Genomic DNA, 22,340 nt, shown 5'->3' with positions numbered 1-22,340 from the left:
CTCCCAGATTCAAGTGATTATCCTGCCTCAGCCTCCCAAGTAGCTGGGATTACAGGCATGCACCACCACACCCGGCTAATTTTATGTTTTTAGTAGAGATGGGGTTTTGCCATGTTGGCCAGGCAGGTTTTGAACCCCTGACCTCAGGCAATCCACGTGCCTCAGCCTCCCAAAGTGTTGGGATTACAGGCGTCAGCCACTGTACCCGGCCTGGACGGTTTGTGGTTGTCGACAATTCTTTTATTACCATTTCAATATCATTGCTTGTTATTGGTATTTTCAGAGTTTCTTTTTCTTCCTGGTTTAATCTAGGAGGGTTGTATATTTCCAGGAATTTATCTGTCTCATCTAGTTCTGGTTTGTATACATAAAGGTGTTCATACGAGCCTTGAATGATCTTTTGTCTTTCTGTGGTATCGGTTGTGGTATCTCCTATTTTGTTTCTAATTGAGTTTATTTGGATCTTCTGTCTTCTTTGTTAACCTCGCTAATGGTCTATCAATTTTGATTATATTTTCATTTAGTTCTACCAAATGGCCTGATCTTTGTTATTTCTTTTCATCTGCTGGGTTTAGGTTTTGTTTGTTGTTCTTTCTCTAGTTCTTGTTAGTTCTAGTTCCTTGAGGTGTGACTTTAGATTGTGTATTTGTGTTCTTTCAGACTTTTTGAAGTAGGCATTTAATGCTATGAACTTTCCTGTTAGCACTGTTTTTGCTGTATCTTAGAGGTTTTGATAGGTTGTGTCACTATCGTTGTTCAGTTCAAATAATTTTTCAATTTTCATCTTTATTTCATTGTTGATCCAACAATCATTCAGGAGCAGATTATTGAATTTCCATCTATTTGCTTGGTTGTGAGGGTTCATTTTGGAAATTGACTTCCAATTTTATTCGACTGTGGTCTGAGAGAGTACTTGATATAATTTTTGTTTTCTTAAATTTATTGAGACTTTATTTGTGGTCTCGCTCATACAGTCTATCTTGGAGAATGTTCCATGAGCTGATGAATAGAATGTATATTCTGCAGTTGTTGGGTAGAATGTTCTGTAAATATCTGTTAAGTCCATTTGTTCCAGTGTATACTTTAAGTCCGTTGTTTCTATGTTGACTTTCTGTCTTGATGACCTGTTCACTGCTGTCAGTGGGGGTATTGAAGACCCTCACTGTAAGTGTGTTGCCATCTATCTCATTTCTTAGGCCTAGTAGAAATTGTCTTATAAATTTGGGAACTCTGGTGTTAGGTGCATATATATTTAGGATTGTGATATTTTCCTGTTGGACTAGTCCATTTCTTATATAATGGCCTTTTTTGTCTTTTTAACTGTTGTTGCTTTAAAGTCTGTTTTGTCTGATATAAGAATAGCTACTCTTGCTCTCTTTTGGTGTCCATTTGCATGGAATATCTTTTACTACTTCTTTACCTTAAACTTATGTGAATCCTTATGTGTTAAGTGAGTCTTTTGAGGACAGCAGGTACTTGGTTGGTGCATGCTTATCCATTCTGCCATTCTGTGTCTTTTAAGTGGAGCATTTAAGCCATTTATATGCAATGTTAGTATTGAGATGTTAGTATTCATTGTACTAGTTGTGGCCTGAATATTTTGGGTGGGTGTGTGTGTGTGTGTGTGTGTGTGTGTGTGTGTGTGTGTGTGTTTTATAGACCCTGGGAGATTTATCCTTTAAGGAGATTCTATTTTGGTATATTTTGAGTTTTTGTTTCAAGATTTAGAACTCCTTTTAGCAGTTGTAGTGCTGGCTTGTTAGTGGGGATTTCTGTCACCATTTGTTTGTCTGAAAAAGACTTGATCTTTCCTTCATTTATGAAGCTTAGTTTTGCCAGATACTAAAATTCTTGGCTGATAATTGTTTTATTTAAGGAAGATAAAAATAGGACCTCAGTCCCATCTAGCTTGTAGGGTTTCTGCTGAGAAATCTGCTGTTAATCTGATAGGTTTTTTTTAAAAATAGGTTACCTGATGCTTTTGCCTCACAGCTCTTGAGATTCTTTGCTTTGTCTTGACTTTAGATAACCTAATGACTGTGTGGCCAGGTGATGATCTTTCTGCAATGAATTTTCCAGGTGCTCTTTGAACTTCTTGTATTTGAATGTCTAGATTGCTAGCAAGGCCAGGGAAGTTATCCTTAATTATTTCCTCAATTTTTCCAAACTTTTACATTTCTCTTCTTCCTCAGAAACACCAGTTATTTTTATGTTTGGTTGTTTAACGTAATCCCAAACTTCTTCAAGGCTTTGTTCATTTTTTTTAACTTTATTTTTAATTTGTCTTTGATTGGGTTAATTCAAAAGCCTTGTTTTTGAGCTCAGAAGTTCTTCTACTTGTTTGATTCTGTTGTTAAAACTTTCTAATGTTATTTTGCATTTCTCTAAGTGTGCCTTTCATTTCCAGAAGTTGTGATTGTTTTTTATTTATGCTATCTATTTCTCTGGAGATTTTGTCATCCAAGTCTTGTATTTTAAAAAAAAAAAATTCTTTAAGTTGGTTTTCACCTTTCTCTGGTGCCTCCTTGAGTAATGTAATAATCAACCTTCTGAATTATTTTTCTGGCAATCAGAGATTTATTTGTTTGGATCCATTGCTCAGGAGCTAGTATGGTCTTTTGGGGGTGTTAAAGAACCTTGCTTTGTCATAGTACCAGAATTGTTTTTCTGATTTCTTCTCATTTGGGTAGACTATGTCAGAGGAAACATCTGGAGGTCAAGCGCTACAATTCAGATTCATTTGTCTCATGGAGTGATCCCTTGATGTGGTGTTCTCCTTCCCCTAGGGATTATATTTCCTGAGAGGCAGTTTGAAGTAATTGCTATTGCTTTTCTGTGTCTAGCCACCCAACAGAGCTATGGGGCTCCAGGCTGGTACTGGGAAGTGCCTGCAAAGAGTCTTGTGATATGATCTGTCTTCAGGTCTCTCAACCATGGATCTCAGCACCTCCTCTGGTGGAGGTAGCAGGGGAGTGAAGCAGACTCTGTGAGGGTCTTTGGTTGTAGTTTTGTTTAGTGTGCTGGTTTTCTTTAATATTGGTTGTGCTAGCAGGTGGCTGGCCACCAGCCAGGAGGTGGTACTTTGAAGAGAGCATCTGCTGATACAAGGTTGCCTGGATAAGTATTCAGTTTTCTCAGGTGATGGGTGGGGCCTTAGAGCTCCTGTCTTAGGCTACAGGGCAGTTAGAGAAAGACCATCAGGTGGAGGTAGGATTCATTAGGTGTGTTTGAGTTCAGACTCTCCTTGGGCTGAGCTTCTTGTGACCACTTTAGAGGATGAGAGTATGGTTCCCAGGCCACTGGAGTTATGTTCCCAAGGGGATTATGGCTGTCTCCACTGCATCATACTGGTCACCAAGGAAGTGGGGGAAGCCGGCAGACTGGCCTCACCCAGCTCCTATGCAGCCAGGCTAGGCCAGTTTCACTCCCACTGTGCCCCACCAAACCAAGTTTGTATCCAGGCAACCAGTGAGCAGGACTGACATTTTGCGCCAGGCTACAAGCCTCCCTGCTGAGAAAGGAAGCTGGACCTTCAGGCCCTGCCCCTTGCTGCCTACCCTGGCTTGTATTTGAACTTCCTATTTGCCCTTCCCCCAATTCTGCCCAGGAAAATTCACGCTTGGTCAAAATTATTTAAAGTTCAGCTGGAAGTTTCCTTCTTTTGTGGTCCTTCCCCAATTCCACTGGCAGCCCTCCCCAAGCTACCCTGTGAGAGAAAGTCAGAAATGGTTTCCTTGGGCTTCCTTGGAAACCAGGAGTACTTACAGGGCTCTTCCCACCTCTGCTTCTACTATTATATTTCCCTTGGCTCTCTCAATTCCTTTCAGCTCTAGGTAAGGTTAAATCCTTCTCTCATGACCTGGATTTTCAGATTCCCCAGTAAGGATGTGTTTGGAGGCAGACTTTTCCCCCTTTCACACTTTGGGCACTCATGGTTTTTCAGCTGTCTCATGGAGTTTGCAGCGGCAAGCCATTTCTTTCAAAGAGTCTGTGAATTCTTTCAGTTTTCTTGGTATGTTCCTGCGATAGTTCTTAGAGCAAAAAAGTTCATGATGTGAGTTTCCGCACGCTGTTCTGTCCATCTGAGTGGGAGCTGCAAGTTAGTCATACCTTCTGTCCTCCACTTTTTCCTGTGTGTGCTATACTTTAATGTGACTGGCAGTGCAGTCATCAGCATCACCACAAACATATGAGTAATGCTTTTCACTAGGACATCATGATGGCTGTGAAGTCACTAGGCAATACAATTTTTTAGTGCCGTTGTAACCTTATAGGACCACTATCATGTGTGCAGTTTGTTGTTGACTGAAACATTGTTAGGCAGTGCATGACTGTTACACAAATGTAATGGCTTAAAACAATACTCTTCTATTATCTATTGCACCGTTATGTAGAGAGAACCATGAGCTTGACCAGGTATTCTGTTTAGAGTATTACAAGACTGGAATCAAGATGTTGATAGGTTTGTATTTCTTTCTGGAGGCTGTAAGGACGAATCTGCTTCCAGTCTGCTTCCAATCTTATTCAGATTGTTGGCAGAATTCAGTTTCAAGTGGTTGTAGGACTGAGGTTCCCATTTCCTCACTGGCTGTTCGCCAGGGTGTCATTCTTAGTTTCTAGAAATAACTCATGTTTCTTGGCATGTGGCCCCACATCTTTAGTACCAGCAACAGTGCAAGTCCTTTTCATGCTTCAAATTTCTGTGACTGTTCCTTCTGCTTCCTTTCTCCTCTGCCTCCAGCAGGAGAAAGTACTCTATTTTTAAGGGCTTAATGTGATTAGATTGGGCCAACCTACATTATCAAAGATAATCTCCCCATCTCAAGGTCTCTTTTGCCATGAAATGTAATGTATTTACAAGTTCTGGAGATTAAAGCAGGCACATTTGTGGGGAGTTGTTATTCTTCCCACTACATTTTAAGGTTCCTTTGGAGTATTGTCATGATTCAATTTTGAATGAGATTTTATTTTATTTTACAGGTTTTTTATGTTAACTTTGGTGACCTTTTGTGTACTTTACACGAAACACCTTATATAATAAGTACTGGGGATTCGTTCTATGTTCCTTCAGGTAAGTATAATTAAAGACAATTTATTTCACTTAGACAACATGTATATGGTTGTTTTGGGGCACCATGGAAATGGAAGCCACAGTGGTCAAAATGAAGTGTGATATGACTGATGGACGTCGAAACAGTTTGGTACATATTTTCCTTTCATTTGATCATCAGGTAAGTGTATTAGCATTTTGTGGTGGTTTGTTTTGTTTTTGAGACAGAGTCTCCCTCTGTCACCCAGGCTGGAGTGCAGTGGCATGATCTCAGCTCAGTGCAGTCTCCACCTCCGGGGTTCATGCAATTCTTGTGCTTCAGACTCCCGAGTAGCTGGGACAACAGGCACAAACCACCACGTCTGGCTACTTTTTGTATTTTTAGTAGAGACGGGAGTTTGCTACGTTGGCCAGGCTGGTCTAAAACTCCTGACCTCAAGTGATCTGTCCACCTCGGCCTCCCAAAGTGCTATGATTACAGGTGTGAGCCACCGTGCCCAAGAGTTGTTTACTACTGACTATAAAAATATTGGCCAGGCATGGTGGCTCACGCCTGTAATCCCAGCACTTTGGGAGGCCAAGGTGGGTGGATCACAAGGTCAGGAGATCGAGACGATCCTGGCTAACATGGTGAAACCCATCTCTACTAAAAACACAAAAAAATTACCCGGGCGTGGTGCGGGCAGCTGTAGTCCCAGCTACTCTGGAGGCTGAGGCAGGAGAATGGCATGAAACCGGGAGGTGGAGCTTGCAGTGAGTGGAGGTTGCACCACTGCACTCCAGCCTGGGGAACAGAGTGAAACTCGGTCTCAAAAAAATATGTATGTATATATTTATATATATACATAAATATGTATATATACATAGTCAGCAGATATGTTGTATTCCAGAGTAGAATGAAAATTACCCTATGTTATCTCTAAGAAATTATGTTTTTAGAACATTATTTTAAACTGTTTAAAGAATGGTATGCTTCATCAGCTATTGAACAGCAGAAGTTATTGTAAATAGGCATTTTAATCCACTTGTCATTCATTCACTTATTCAACAAGTATGATTAAGAGACTGCTGTGAGCCAGGTGCAGTGGCTCATACCTGTAATCCCAACATTTTGAGAGGCTGAGGAGGGCTTGAGGTGAGGAGTTCGGGACCAGCCTGGGCAACATAGGGAGACCCTGTCTCTACAAAAAATGCAAAAGTTAACCAGGCATGGTGATGCACACCTACAGTCCTAGCTCTTGGGAGCCTGGGAGAGGAGGATTGCATGAGCCCAGGAGTTCAAGGTTGCAGTGAGCTATGATTGTACTACTGCACTCCAGCCTGGGTGACAGAGCAAGACTCTGTCTCAAAAACAAAAACAAAACAAAGTGTCTGTTATGTCCATGTATTGCTGCAAGATTTGGGATATATAAATGAACAAAACAGGCAAAAATCCGTGCTCTTATAGAGCTTACATTCTGTTAGGAGACAATGATAATAGCCATACTTGCATAGTCCTTAGTATGTCAGCACTGTTGTGAATACTTTCTCAATTTCTAATATATAGAAAGTCACAGTGATAGTACTCAATTCTAATAAGCCTGTCACATGTGATAATTGCGGTCCATCTGTATTTCACTTTTGCTGTTATTTGTTACCTCATTTATTTAAGAGTAGCATTTGCCTTTTTAAAATTTTGAGATTTTATTCTACTTAACATTGTACCTTTATACTTATATATATATGAGTATGTCTGGTTTAGAGGAATCCACAGCAGTTCTGTAGACCTAATAAAGATTGGTTTCAGAAAGATATTTTCTTTTCTTACACTCTTGACTGACTCATCCCTGCATTTATTACCGTAACGATGTGAAATTTGTATTTCTGTTCTCTCAAGCCTCATCTGCATCACGTATCATGGTTAGCTCTTGATGTTGTAGTTCATGGAATTAAGTAAGTTACTTAGGTTAGGTGAATTGTTTTTATTTTGTGCCTTACTACAACTGTCAGGTGATGACTGTATACTTAATCAAAAGGAATGCTTCCTATGGAAATAATTTTTATTTTCTTATCACTTTACTTTTAGGTAACTATTATAACATCAAAAATCTCCTGAATGAGGAAAGTGTTCTTCTTTTACTCAGATAAAAGATGAAAGATCAACCAAGCTTAAATATGTGTGTATATATATGTATATGTGAAAACCGGTTTGTATAGTTGGGACATTTGTCTTTGTAATTACTTGTGATGTTTTAAAATAAAATTTTATTCATTTTGTGTAGACTTGTATTTGATAAACATTTCTAACTCCCATGTTTTTTCTGATTTTTCAGTGACTATACATAATAATAGCTTGTAGTGATGCCCATGTTTATGATACTATTTTTATAATTTGACAAGAATACGAAAATGAAATATAGAACATTTCTGTGTCAAAAGAGACCGATTAATATGTCTATTCATTAAAAAACATCTTTTCCAAATATGAATTTTAAATCATTAATTATTAAATAATCCAATGGGAGAAAACTGTGGTAAATGACATATTTGTGTTAATTTCCTAAAACTGCTGTAACAAAATACCACAAAATGAGTGACTTAAAGCAACAGAAATTTATTATCTCAGTTCTAGAGGCTAGAAGCCTGAAATCAAGGTGTTGTCAGGGCTGTGATGTGTTTGAAAACCTGTAAGGGAGAATCCTTCCTTATTCCTAACTTCTGGTGGTTTACTGGCAATTTCTGGCTTTCCTTAACTTGCACTGGTAGCATTTCAATCTACTTGCATTATCACATGGTATTCTCACCTTCTGTGTCTGTGTTTGCATGACATCTCTTTAGTATATTACATGTAAATGTTTTTTCATCATGCTTTTTGGTTCATATTTTCTGTTGGAGGCAGTGTCTTTTGCCATTGCTTTCTGTATGTGGCCTCAACTTTCCCTCAATAAATAAATCTAAGCTAAAAATTCTATTCAATATTTTTGGTATGGTTAGCATATAATTATTAACTCTGGTTAATTAGAAAATTAGAAAATCATTAAAAAAAAGTTTTTTGTTTTGGTATGGTTTTGGTATGGTTAGCATATAATTATCATTAACTCTGAAGAAATTGATGTTTCAGAGTAAATTATTTTTAGGTCAACTCCCTTTTCAGGTATTACATATTAAATACACACATTCAAAGCAACTCTGGTGTAGGACTTACGAAGAATGAAGTGTGATGGCTCTTTTTTTGTACTTTATAATTTTCTATTGTGATTTTATTGAATCATTTTATTTTTTTACCTTTATTTCTTTGAATATATTTGTTATGAAGTCTTATTGAAGGCTTGACTAACCAAGTATCTGGGCTCATACAGATTTAGTTTTCACTGAATGCTTTTTTTCCTTTAGTATATTTCACTTCCCTATGTTTTTACATATCTAATACTTTTTGGTTGACAGTTGGACATTTTAGGTAGCATATTGTAGCAACTCAATTTTGTCTTATATCTAAGGGATTTGTGTTTTAAATTTAGCATTTTGACTGGACTCAAACTGTGGAATCTATCTTATATATGATGTGAAGTCTGTGCTCTGTTTTTAAATTCTTTATTTCAGTATTTATTCTTGCTTGCTAGGGGTAGTTCCTGTGTCTGCATAGCTTAGCAGTCAGCCAATCATTTGGACAAAGGTTAAGATCAAACACTTAAGTCTGTAAGCCTTCCACCCAGTGTTGGTTGTTCTGTGTGGGATGGAGGCTGCATTCAGTGTAGCAGGCAGTTCCCAAATCCCCCTTGGTTTTTACATTTGCCATGCTCTCTTGAGTCTCCTCTGTGCATGCATCATTTCAGTTTGCCAAAGATGTTTGGAGAGCTCATGTTACCCTTCTCCGCCCTTCTGTTTCCAGGACCTTGTTAAATTTCTGGCTGCTCTGTTGCTCTTCAAGAACTAGGACTGTAATCTTTGGTTAATAACTACAGATATTCCTTGTCCATTCCTAAGTGATTTTTTACTTTTGACTTACAGAGTTGTAGGTTTATACCTCTGCTGAAATCAAGACTCCTCTTACAGCAAAGTTGCTAGTTTTCAGTTTACTACAGCCAGACAAAACTGTAGTTTTTAACCGATCAACTTAGGGGTGGGTGAGACCTCACTCAAGAAGGCCACAGATTCCAACAGTTCTTTTCCAAAGCTTTAGCAATTTTTTTTTTTCTTTCTTTTCTTGTTTTTTTTCCTTCTTTATTTCTTTATTTTTTTTTCTGGAGGCAGAGTTTCACTCTTGTTGCCCAGGCTGGAGTGCAATGGCATGATCTCGGCTCACTGCAGCCTCCGCCTCCTGGGTTCAAGCAATCCTCCTGCATCAGTCTCCTGAGTAACTGGGATTACAGGTGCTCACCACCACACCCGGCTAATTTTTGTATTTTTAGTAGAGACGAATTTTCACCATGTTAGCCAGGCTGGTCTCAAATTCCTGACCTCAGGGTGATCCACCCACCTCGGCCTCCCAAAGTGTTGGGATTACAGATGTGAGCCACTGTGCCCAGCTTAAGTGTAGCCTTTCTGTGTCTAAACTGAAAGCCTATATGGTTCAGCAAAGGCTCTCCAGTCTGCTTGGTCAGAGCAACATCTGAATTTTGCCACCTCTGAACTCTGTTCAGCTCATAGACTTCTGTCATGTCTCAGAATTTTGCTCTGCACATTTGCAGCCTACTGTTCAGCCAACTTCTAGGGCTATAATGGTTGATACAGAGGTCACAAGTTGTAGCTATTTAAATTTAAAATATTGTTTCTTACTTGCATTTGCCACATTTCAAGTGCTTAGTAGCACATGGTAGTGGCTGCTACCACATTAGATGTCACAGATATAATTATTATGCAATTAACCCACAGATATAAGTTGCAGAAAGTTCTGTTGTTCTTGGGCACCTCATGCAGATTTCTGGAGCTCTTTTTCAGCTCTTTTTCAGTTTCCACTTCTGTACCCTGCATCACAATTCAGTCTTCTCAGCAGTCCTAAATTGTGATTTTCTCTGACCATTAAGACCACTGTTCTTTTTGAACTCAACTTTCTCTGTCCAGTTTTGCAGAGTGCCCCCAGGCATAAAATTGGGTGACTATGGAGTTAATCTCATGTCTTGAAAGAATCACAGTCCTGGCAGGGTGTGGTGGCTCACACCTGTAATCCTAGCACTTCGGGAGACTGAGGCAGGTGGATCACCTGAGGTCAGGAGTTCAAGACCAGCCTGGCCAACACGATGAAATCCTATCTCTACTAAAATACAAACGTTAGCCGGGCATGATGGCAGGTGCCTGTATCCCAGCTACTCGGAAGCTTAGATGGAAGAATTGCTTGAACCTGGGAGATGGTGGTTGCAGTGAGCCAAGATCACGCATCTGCACTCCAGGCTGGGCAGCTGAGCAAGACGCTGATTCAAAAAAAGAAAAATAAAAGAATTCACTTCTATCCAATGTCTGCATAGAGTTACCTTTTATCTTTTCTATTTTAAAGTTTGTTGGAGGAAGACAAATTCGACCCCATTAGTCCATCATGTGCATCACCCACGAGAGAGGTTTGTTTTTTAATGATTTTTCTAATTTTTATTGTTTGGTAGGATTCCACAGTTTCTTGTCCATTTACTTACCACATGGATGCATGTGTCTTTAATTGCTTCCAGTGGTTGCTTACATCTGTGTAACTACAATTCTGAAAAATTGGCAAGGATACAATGCATGTGTATAGTTCTGTTTCATCATGTGTGAATTTATGTAACTACTGCAATCAACATAGAACTGTTTCATCACTAATTTGTTCTTCATTTCTGTAATATTGTCACTTATATATTGTAGCAATGGAATAATATAGTGTATGACCTTTGGTTTTTCTCACTCAGCATGAAGCCCTTAAGATCATCCAAGCAGTTGTACCTATCAATAGCTCATTTCTTTTTATTGCTAAGTGGTATTCTCTAGTATGGATAACTGTACCACAAATAAAGATGAACAATTCCTACAGGTTTTGTGTAAATTTAAGTTTTGTTTCTTTTAGTAATGCCCATATAGGAAGCATACGTTTGATTTTTTAGGAAACTGCTTAACTGTTTTCCAGATTGGCTATACCATTTCAGATTCCCATAATCAATTTATGAGACACTGTGGTCTCATAAACCCCTTATCTATGGTTTCACTTTCCTTGAATGCAATTAACCCACAGTTAACAGTGGTCCAAAAATGTTAAATGGAAAATTCCAGAAATAATCTGTAAGTTTCAAATTGTGTGCTGTTCCAAATAGCATAATGAAATACCATGACCTCCTACCTGGGACCTGAATCCTCCTTTTGTCCAACATATGTGTACTATAGACTACCTGCCTGTTAGTCATTATTATTTTCTGCTGTTGACTTTTAACCATTGATACCACCATGGTTCTGTGATCCAGAATCACCTGAAGCAGTTGATCCTCCTGACAGTAGTAGCCTAACGCTACGTCCCAATGCCTGTATCATTCACCTCACTTCATCCCATCAGCATAGGCCTTTTATCACATCATCACAAAAAGACGGGTAAGTGCAGTACAAGAAAGTATTTTGAGAGAGAGACCATATTCACAAAACTTTTACTACAACACATTATAATTTTTGTTTCATTGTTAACTCATACTTTGTCTAATTTATAAATTAAAACATGCATACAAAAAATCTAAAGGTATCTATCTATAGATATATATAGGGTTCAGTACTGTCTGTAGTTTCAGGCATCCACTGGGGTCTTGGGAACCTAAACCCCAAGGCGGACTGCTGTACCTAGTTTCTTTGCCCCCTCACCAAACATTTGGTATTGTTAATTTTTTTAGCTGTTCTAATAAGTGAGTAAGGATATTGTCTGTTGAACTTAATTTGCATTTCTTTTAATGACTGGTGATGTTAAGCATCTTTTCTTCATGTGTTTATTTGCTATCCATATATCCGCCTCAGTGAAATGCCTTTTCATGTATTTTGATCATTTTTTATGTGGATTTTAAATGTTGAATTTTGGAAGTTTAAAATATATTTTGATATGAGTCATTTGTTGGACATATGGTTTGCAAATATTTTCTCCTGTGGCTTGTCTCATCTTTATAACAAGGCCTTTTGAAGAGCAAAGCTTTTAATTTTGATGAAGTCTAACTGATTTTTATTCTTTTATGAGTCATAGTGCATCTTGCAAACTCATCAATCTCTAGATCCAAAATATTTTTTTCCTATTTCCTTCTATAAGTTTATAGTTTTGCATTTTATATTTCAGTTTTGTAATCCATTTTGAATTAAATGTTTTTTCATAAGGTGAGAGGGTTAGGTCAAAATTCGTTTTTTGGCTGTGGATGTCTGATTGTACCCACAGCAGTTGTTGAAAGGGCTATCTTTCTTCCATTAAATTGCTTTTGCACCTTTGTCAAAAATCAGTTGAGCATATTTGTGTGGAGCTATTCTGAGTTCTGTATCTATTTTTTTTTAATATGATAGAAGTTTATTACTCCATTGAAACAAAGGCCGAAATAGGATGGTTCTGCTATCCTTGATATGTGGCTTAAATTTTTTTTTAAATTTTGTTTCAGTGGCTTTTGGGTACAAATGGTTTTTGGTTACATGGATGAATTACATAGTGGTGAAGTCTGAGATTTTAGTGTACCTGTCACTCAAGTTTTGTACATTGTACCCAATATGTAGTTTTTTTATCTCTCCCTTTTCATCCTCCCCCTTCTGAGTCTCCAAAGTCCATTATACCACTCTGTATGCCTTTGCACATTCATAGCTTAGCTCCCTCTCACTTAGCTCATGACTGGGAACATAGGGTATTTGGTTTTCCATTCCTGAGTTACCTCACTTGGAATAATGGCCTCCAGCTGTATTCACGTTGCTGCAAAATACATTTTTTTTTTTAATTCAGTTTTATTTTAGATCCAGGGGGTACATGTGCAGGTTTGTTACTTGAGTATATTGCATCCAGGTAGTGAGCACAGTTAAGTAGCGAGCACATCCAAGTAGTGAGCACAGGTAGTGAGCACCCAAGAGTCAGTTTTTCAACCCTTGCTCCCCTCCCCGCTTCCCCATATCTATCCCAAGGAAAAAAAGTAGATAGATATTCTGCCCTCTGACTTCTCAGTTTCACTGCCAGGCCATCAGGAATACGATCCACCTAGTCACACTCCTGACCCAGTGTTCCGGCTATTCAGATCAGACAGGTACCTCTTTTCATCTGCAGGAACGTTCGTGTTCCAAGTAGAGAGGGAGTATGACTCTACCCCACATGCAAGCCTGAAGCTGGAGGGCACTCTTCCTGTGGGGATGCAGGATAAACCTGACGTGTTCCAGAAAGGCTGTCTATAGGTGTACCCACGTGAAGCTCCCATGGGAGAAGCCCTAGCTCTGTCTGCAGTGCTAGATTAAGGGGGAAAATAAGTCTCTTTTTTTTTTTTTTTTTTTTAAAGATGGAGACTTGCTCTGTTGCCCAGGCTAGAGTACAGTGGCATGATCTTGGCTCACTGCATCCTCTGCCTCCTGGGTTAAAACAATTATCCTCCCTCAGCCTCTCGAGTAGCTGAGATTACAGGTGCCCGCCACCATGCCCGGCTAATTTTTATATTTTTAGTAGAGACAGGGTTTCACCATGTTAGCCAGGCTGGTCTCGAACTCCTGACCTCATGATCTGCCCGACTCAGCCTTCCAAAGTGCTAGGATTACAGGCGTGAGCCAGCATGCCCAGCTAGCTAGCGTGCTCTTTCTTTAAGACCCTTCATGAGCATGAGGGCTGCCTGACAAAGTAGAGTTACACTTTCCACGCTAAGCCCAGCACTGCACCTGTTCCTCTGCTGAAAGAAACTTTCCACAAAGGTTCTGGAACTCAAGGCCTGCCGTCTGGGTTCTTTTGTCATACGGGATGCTCCCTTGATATGGTATACTCCCCTTTCCTGCAGTAGTGGGAGTCCCTGAGAGCCAGACTACTGTTAATGCTCTGCTGGGGTTAGCCACCCAGTGGGGCTGCCACACTCTAGGCTGGTGCAGGGGAATGTCTGCAAGGAATCCAGTGATGTGAGCTGTCCTCAGATTTTCCAGTAGTGGCTACCAGGGCCAGCTGTGGTGGAGGTGGCAGGGGAGTGACATAGACTCTGAGACTCCTTGGTTTTAAATAGCCTTAGTGTGTTTGCTTTCTCAGATGCCAGTTGCAGTAGTTATGAACTGGTCACATGGACAAGACTCAGTACCTCCTAGTTAGCCATGGTGGTACTGGCAATGGTGATAGCTGAAGTCACACACAGGTTTTTTCCTTCCTTGGCACTGTGTTATTCTACCTAGAGATGCTGTAATGGACTGTTAGTTGGCCTCCAGCTAGGCGGTGGTGCTTGCCAAAGAGTGCCAGCCGCAGTGGTACTAGTGAGATTTGTGCTTGCTTTATGTTACCCAGGGAAGGTACCCTGGTGTCTCAGGCAATGGGCAGTGCCATAGTGCTCCCAAAAGTTTCTATTGTTTGTATTAAGCTACCAGGGCAGTTAGTGGGGCAAAGCCAAGTGGAGGCTGGATCAGGTAAGTCTGTGCTCTGACCTTCTGTGTGTAGGGCAAGCAGTGGTCCCAGTAGCAGTCAGCGGACACTTCTCTGGCCGCCGCGATGATGTTACAGGTAGGAGTATAGCTGCCTCTGTTGCACATAAGAGTTCACATAGGGAGTGGGGAGTAGCAGGGGACAGTAAACCCACCCAGCTCCCATGCACTTGGCAAGGTGGGTATCACACCCGCAGTGTTTCATTAGCAGCAGCTGGCTAGATTCCAGGCAATCTGTGCTCAGATTCTCTGTTGATCCACGTGTCTACCTCTCTGCCAATACAACACTGCCTTGATTATGTATGACTTGAAATTGGGTATAGTGGTCCTCCCATTTTGTTTTTTCTCAGAATTATTTTAGGTATTCTGATTCCTTTGCCTTTTCATGTAAATTTGAATAATTTTTATCATTATGCACAAAGAATCCTTCTGTGATTTTGATGAGTTTTGTTAAACATATATCATTTTGGGGAAAAATTAACATTTTTGCTCTCTTGAAGTCTTCTAATCCATTAACTTGATAGGATATGTTTCTCCATCTATTTAGATCTTTGATTTCTTTCATTAGTATTGTGTATTTTCTGTATAAAAGTCATGTACATGTTTTGTTAGATTTAGATATATTTTTTGAGGAATCGTAATGGTAATTTTTCTATAGTATGTGTTCTGTGATTTATTTCTTTAGCATTTTTGCCTTTCCTAGTCTTTTAGGATTTTACATTAAAAGTATCTTATCTTTCTGATATCAGAATGTATTCTTCTGATTTTACATGTAACTTTCATGATATTCACTAGATTAAATTAAAATAGCTTCAGGAAGTTCTGAGATTGTAAATTGAAGCTTCAGAGGAGGAATAAAAGTAGTAGTCTGGAAACAGCTTTATTAAAGGAAATCAGAAACTTTATAACAAGGTCAGGGTAGGCAACATTTTCCTGTAAAGGGCTAGAAGATAAATAATATCTTAGGCTTTGTGGAACACACAGAATGTCTTGCATATTTTAGAATTAGGCTTTATTTATTAGAGCGGTTTTATGTTCACAGCAAAATGGAGCAGAGAGTACTGAGAGCTCCTGTACACTGCTTGCCCCTGCACATGCATCTTTCCTACTGTCAACACTCTGAATCACAGTGGCACATCTGTTACAGTTGATGAACCTACATTGACACATCATTATTACCCACAGTTTATAGTTTACATTAGGGTTTTCAGTTGGTGTTGGGTATTCTGTGGGTTTTGATAAATATATAATGACATGTATCCATTATTACAGTGTCGTAGAGAAAAGTTTCACTGCCTTAAAATTCTCTATGTTCCTCTTATTTATACTTCCCATCTCCCTCACCTCTGATCTTTTTAATCTCCAAGGTTTTGCCTTTTTTAGAGTGTCATAGCATTGGATTATACAGCCCCTTTTGTTTGACTTCTTTGATATTGTATTTTAATACAATTTTAGCTTACACAGGCTATTTGCTAGAGTTATATAAATACAATTTTTTGAGATGGGGTCTTGCTATATTGCCCAGGCTAGAGTGCAGTGGCTATTCACAGGTATGATGATAGTGCACAATAGCCTTGAACTTCTGGTGTCCTGAGTAGCTAGAACTACATATGTATGCCACCTCATCAGGCTCTCAACTGAGTTTTAAATATCAATTTTTGCATCCTGAAAACTTGCTAGAGTCACTACAAGTTCTAGGAAGCTTTTGTTTTTCAAAGATTTGTTTTTAAAGATTTTCTACTTAGACCACCATGTCATCTGCAAATAGAGCCAATTTTCTTTCTGTCCTATCTGAATGGTTTTCACTATTAGAACTTCCAGTTTTATGTTGAATAACAGTAGTGAAAATAGACATCCTTACCCTTTTCCTAATTATAGGGGAAAACATCTAGTCTTCACCATTAAGTTTGATGTTAGCCATAAGTTTTTTTTTTTTTTTAAGATGTTCTTTGTCAAGTTGAGGACTAATTTTTTAAGTAACAAGTGAGTGTTGAATCTTGTTAAATGCTTTTTTGCATCTGTGGATATGATCATGTGGTTTTTCTTTCTTATGTGTATAGATATGTTTGTAATATTTTCTTTTTTTCTCTTTTCTTTTCGTTTTCTACAGAGTCTAGAGTGATAATTCTCTGTTTTGTTCTTGGTATTGGTAATTGGTGCCTTCTCTCATCTTTGCCAGTTTTGCTAGAGATTTGTCAATATTATTGATCTTTTTAAAGACCCAGCTTATTATTGTTCAGTGATTTTTCTCCTGTCTTTTGTTTTCAATTTCATTGATTTCTGCTCTATTTTTTCCATTTTCTGCTACTTTTGAGTTTATTTTGATCTTTTTCTAAGTTAAGACTAACTTCTAAGCTTAGACTATCAACTTGAGACTCTTACTCTTTTTTAATGTATGCATTTCGTACTATAAATTTCCCTCTCAGCACTGCTTTATATGTGTCTCATTTTTTTTTTTTTTTTTTTTTTGAGACTGAGTCTCACTCTGTCGCCCAGGCTGGAGTGCAGTGGCGCGATCTCAGCTCACTGAAAGCTCCGCCTCCCGGGTTCACGCCATTCTCCTTCCTCAGCCTCTGAGTAGCTGGGGCTACAGGCGCCCGCCACCACGCCTGGCTAAGTTTTTTGTTTTGTTTTGTTTTGTTTTAAGTAGAGACAGGGTTTCACCGTAGTCTCGATCTTCTGACCTAGTGATCCGCCCGCCTCGGCCTCCCAGAGTGCTGGGATTACAAGCGTGAGCCACTGCGCCCGGCCTCAAATTTTTATAGGTTGTATTTTCATTTTCATTCAGCTCAATGTGTATATCTTTTAATTCCCTTGAGATTTCTTCAACCAAGGATTCTATAGTAGTGCATTGTTTAGTTTCTAAAATTAAAAAAAAAAAAAAAAATCTGTTATGTTTTATTACTGTTTTCTAGTTTGAGCCTACTGTATTCAGAGAATACAGTGTATGCTGGTAATGATTTTAAATGTGCTGAGGTTTGTTTTATGACCCAAGATATTGCCTATTTTTGTATATATTTTGTTGGCACTTGAAGAAAATGTGTATTCTGCTTTTATTGTGTGGAATTTGCTAAAAATGTCAAGTAGATCCTGTTTGTTAATGGTGGTGTTGAGTTCATGTATATACTTGCTGATTTTTTTCCTAGTTCTATCAGTTGAGATTGAGGAGCCTGAAGTCTCCAACAATTGTGGATTTGTCTGTTTCTCCTTTCAGTTCTATCATTGCTTGCTTCACATATTTTAAAGTTCATTTGTTTGGTACATACACACTTGGGATCGCTCTGTGTTCTTGGCTCCTTTTTTATTATGTTCTTTATCAAGGTGAGGAAGTTTCCCACTATTACTAGTGTATCAAGAGTTTCTTGCAGAAGGAGCAGGATTGAGATAATTTTTTTTAAGTTTCTATCATGTACTGTTTACATTATATAATGTCCATCTTTGTTTCTGGTAATTTTCTTTGAAGTCTGCTTTATCTCATACCAATGTAACAACCCTTTCTTTCTTTTAATTAATGTATGAATGATATCTTTTCCTATTCTTTGTCTTTCAATTTACCCACATTGGTATATTTGAACGTAATTTCTTATAGACAGTATATTGTTGGATCATGGTGGTTTTTAAAAATAAATTGTTTTTAATTATAATAGAGAGAGGGTCTTGCTTTGTTACCCAGGCTTGTTTCAAACTCCTGGCCTCAAGTGATCTGCTTACCTCAACCTTCCAAAGTCCAGGAATTATAAGCATGAGACACTGTGCCTAGTTGGTTGTTTTTGTTTTATTTTAATACACCTCACCAAATCTTTGTCATTTAATTGGGACATTTAGACTGCTTACTTCTAATGCATTTATTCATATGGAAGGGCTATTGTCTGCTATTTCACTTTTTCAGTTTCTTCCCTGTTTTTTGTTTCTGTCTTTTTTTCTCCCTTCTAGTGGCTTGCTTATCATTTTGTAGAATTAATTTATCTGTAGCATTTTTAGTTTATCTGCTTATATAGTATTTTAATACGTAGAATAAAATATTATACATACATACACGAGTTACTACTTTACATATTTGCGTATAGAAATCTTAGCATCATCTACATCCCTTTGCCTGCCTTTATATGTAACTGATTTTTAAATATTTCTTCTGTATCAATTGAGAACCATACCAGTATTAGAATTTTTGCTCTAAAACATAGTTTATAAAAGGCAAGTGGAAAAAGAAAATCTATTGTATTTACCCATATACTTACTCTCTATGTAGTTCTTTGTTCTTCCTGATATTTCAAGATTTATTTTTTCTTTTTTATTGCAGAATTTTATTAGCCATTCTTTTGTTGATAGGTCTGCTGGTGACAAATTGTTTTGTTTTTTGTTCATCTGAGAATATCTTTATTTCACTTCATTTTTGAAAGATATTGCACTAGACATAGAATTCTAAGTTAACAGTTCTTTTCTATTAGTTATTTAAAAATGCTGGGACACTTCATTCTGGCCTCAGTCTTTCCTGATGAGAAATGCACTGCCATTTGAAATTTTCCCCTGGACTTGAGACATTTCTCTCTTGTGCCTCTCAAGATTTATCTTTGGTTTTCAGAAGTTTTTTTGTAATTGTCTTGAATGTGAACTTTTTGGGTTTATCTTGTTTGGTGTTTGTTCAGCTTCTTGAGTTTGTAGGTTTGTGTATCTTGCTAAGTTTAGGAATATTTTAGCCATTCTTTCATCAAATACTTTTCAAGGCCACCCTCTTTCTTTTCTCCCTCTAGGCTCTGATGACACAAATGTTAGATTTTTTTGTTGTTGTTAAATTCCCACATATTACTGAGGCGCTGTATTTTTTTTTTATCTTTTTTCCTTCTGTTATTCATACTGAGTAATTTTTTTTTTTTTTTTTTTTTTTTTTTTTTTTTTTTAATCTGAGAAATTTTTTTTTTTTTTTTTTTTTTTTTTTTTTTGAGATGGAGTCTTGCTCTGTCGCCAGGCTGGAGCGCAGTGGCAGGATCTCGGCTCACCTCAGCCTCTGCCTCCACAGGATCTCGGCTCACTTCAACCTCTACCTCCCAGGTTCAGCCGATTCTCTGCCTCAGCCTCCCGAGTAGCTGGGAATAGCTGGGACTACAGGCACGCACCACCACGCCCAGCCCATTTTTGTATTTTTAGTAGAGACGGGGTTTCACCTTGTTGGCAGGATGGTCTCGATCTCTTGACGTTGTGATCCGCCTGCCCCGGCCTCCCAAAGTGCTGGGATTATAGGCGTGAGCCACCGCGCCCAGCATATTGAATAATTTCTGTTGTTCTGTATTCAGGTTCGCTATTTTCTTCCTCTGTTTCTTCCATTCTACTTTTGAGTTCATTAATTGATTGGGACATTGTATTTTTCAGTTACTGAAACTTTCTAATTTTTGTTTCAACTCATTTTGTAATTGTTCCTCATAACATTTTTATGATGGTTACTTTAAAATATTTGTTACATTCTATAGTCTGTATCATCCTGACATTGGCATCTTTTAGTGGGACATTGTATTTTTCACTTGCTGAAATTTTCTGTTTTTTGTTTCAATTCAGTTTGCAATTATTCCTTGAAACATTTTTATGATGATTACTTTAAAATATTTGTTAGATTCTATAATCTGTATCATCCTGACGTTGGTGTCTTTTTGTTGGGACATTGAATTTTGCAGTTGCTGAAACTTGCTATTTTTTGTTTCAATTCAATTTGTAATTGTTCCTTGGAACATTTTTATGATGATTACTTTAAAATATTTGTTAGATTCTATAATCTGTATCATCCAGACATTGGTGTCTGTTGATTATCTTTTCTCATTCAATTTTAGACTTTTCTATTTCTTGGTATGAGGAGTGATTTTCATGTGAATCCTGAATATTTTGGATATTTTGTTATTACATTTGGATTTTATTTCCATCTATTTAGCAGTCCTCTGACACCTGTTCTTACATACCTGACACTGTGCAGTCAGGGAAAGAGGTTGCTTCCTTCCTGCTACAAGATGGGAGTGGATACCCAGGCTCCCTACTGAGCCTCCATTTACACTTTAGGTGTAAGAGGGCTGCCTTATTATATTGCTAGATGGGTTTGATAATCCAGGCTCCCAATTAGGCCTCCACTACTAACCACCCGGAGGCACAGGGGTGCCTTGTTAGTATTCTCCATGTGGCTTCCACCATCGTTGTGGGGTGATGAAAGTCCTTTCTGTCCATTTAGCCTTCACTAAAGTCACCACAGCATAAAGGGAGAGAGGTGTCTCACTACTTCCTGGTAATGGGTGGAAGTTAAGTTTCTCCACCTGACCTCCACCCTCACCCCTCACACCCCTGACAAGGAAGAGGAGGGCACTCTTTCTGCTAGGCTGGAAATCATGAATCATGAATCCCAGTTCAACCTTCCCCAACATCACCCTGGAGGGTAAGAGGTGTGTCTTGTTACACCTGGTTAAGGTGGAAGTCTAGACTCCACATTATCTGATGGGAATGGGGATAGAGCTGTGTTTTTTCTCTATGCTGTTTGACTGGAGTTGAGCAGTTCTGCCACTTTCCTGATCCTATGGCTAGAAAGAGCAGGTTGTTTTGGAACTTTTTAAAAAAGGTGGGCCTGTTGCTGTGTCTAGGACCTAGAAATCTGAAACCTGCTTCTATAGTGCCAAGTTTAGGATAAATGAGGCAAAACAGAAAATATGTGGAACTCACTGTCCTGTCATTCCTCAGATCCCAAGGTTCCTGGTTCTTCTGTCTTCTTTCCACTTTTCAGAGTTTTCATGTTTTACATATACTGTGCTGAATTCTCAGCTGTACTTAGTGGAGGGAATAGGGAAAAGTATGTCTACTTCTTTTTTTCTGGAAGCCATAGAACAGCCTTTTTTAAAAAATAGATTTTGTATTTTATAAGTTTTAGATTTTCATAACAATTGAGCAAGTAGCACAGAAAGTTCTCATATATCTCTCCTCCCACCCCACATAGTTTCCTTTATTATTAACATCTTACATTAGTGTGATGTATTTGATAATGAACTATTACTGATATATTAACTAAAGTCCGCAGTTTATATTAAGGTTGAACTGAATGTATAGATGAATTTGAGAAGAATGTACATCTCAACTATCTTAAATCTTCTAATCCATCAATGTGGAATAGCTCTCCACTTATTTTTATCTCCTTTAATTTCTTAAATTAGAGTTTTGTTGTTTTATGCATACATACTCTCTAATTTTGTTAAATTCATACCTAAGTTTTTTTTTTTTTTTTTTGGTGCAAATATAAATGGTATTGTGTTTTTAGTTTCAAATTTCAGTTATTCATGCTGTTATTGATATAGGAAATCTGTTGACTTTTGTATATTAAGCTTGTATCTTTCAACCTTGTTAGGGCCTTCCAGAGAAATAGAACCAACAAGGGGTGTGTAGCATGTGTGTATGTGTGTGTGTGTATATATATATAGAGAGAGAGAGGGAGAGAGAGAGAGAGAGATTTATTATAAGGAATTGATTTGTGCAATTGTGGAGGTGGGCAAGTCCCATTATCTGCAGGGTGAATTGTCAAACTAGAGACCTAGGAGATCTGATGGTGGTGTTCCAGTGCAAAGGGTGGCAGGGGTGAGTCCCAAGAAGAGTCAGAGGTTTAGTTTGAGTCTGAAGTCAAGAAAAAAGCTGATGTTCCAGTTCAGAGGCCATCAGTATGAAAGAATTCTCTCTTACTTGGAGGTTAGTCATTTTGTTTTATTCAAGTCTCCAACTGATTGAATGAGGCCCTCCCACA

The 22,340-nt window shown here is 38.3% G+C and overlaps 1 protein-coding gene across 2 annotated transcripts in view; it reads left to right on the top strand.

Moving 5' to 3' along the window:
• CENPC (centromere protein C) overlaps nucleotides 1-7,312 on the top strand; it is a 73,071-nt gene extending 65,759 nt beyond the window's left edge. Inside the window, exons 18-19 of one of the 2 annotated variants that reach the window (XR_001882071.1) lie at nucleotides 4,981-5,071; nucleotides 7,116-7,312. Coding sequence is in view for 1 of the 2 variants with exons in the window: in XM_017855183.1 (XP_017710672.1) it covers nucleotides 4,981-5,071; nucleotides 7,116-7,177 (153 nt within the window). In the remaining variant the exon portion in view is untranslated. The remainder of the gene's footprint in view (nucleotides 1-4,980; nucleotides 5,072-7,115) is intronic. The other variant, XM_017855183.1, reaches the window with a different exon arrangement.
• Nucleotides 7,313-22,340: the final 15,028 nt, after the last annotated feature.

Source organism: Rhinopithecus bieti, unplaced genomic scaffold (assembly GCF_001698545.2).
Source record: "Rhinopithecus bieti isolate Rb0 unplaced genomic scaffold, ASM169854v2 scaffold_40553, whole genome shotgun sequence".
Lineage (NCBI taxonomy): Eukaryota > Metazoa > Chordata > Mammalia > Primates > Cercopithecidae > Rhinopithecus > Rhinopithecus bieti.
This window is presented reverse-complemented; position numbering and strand designations above follow the sequence as displayed.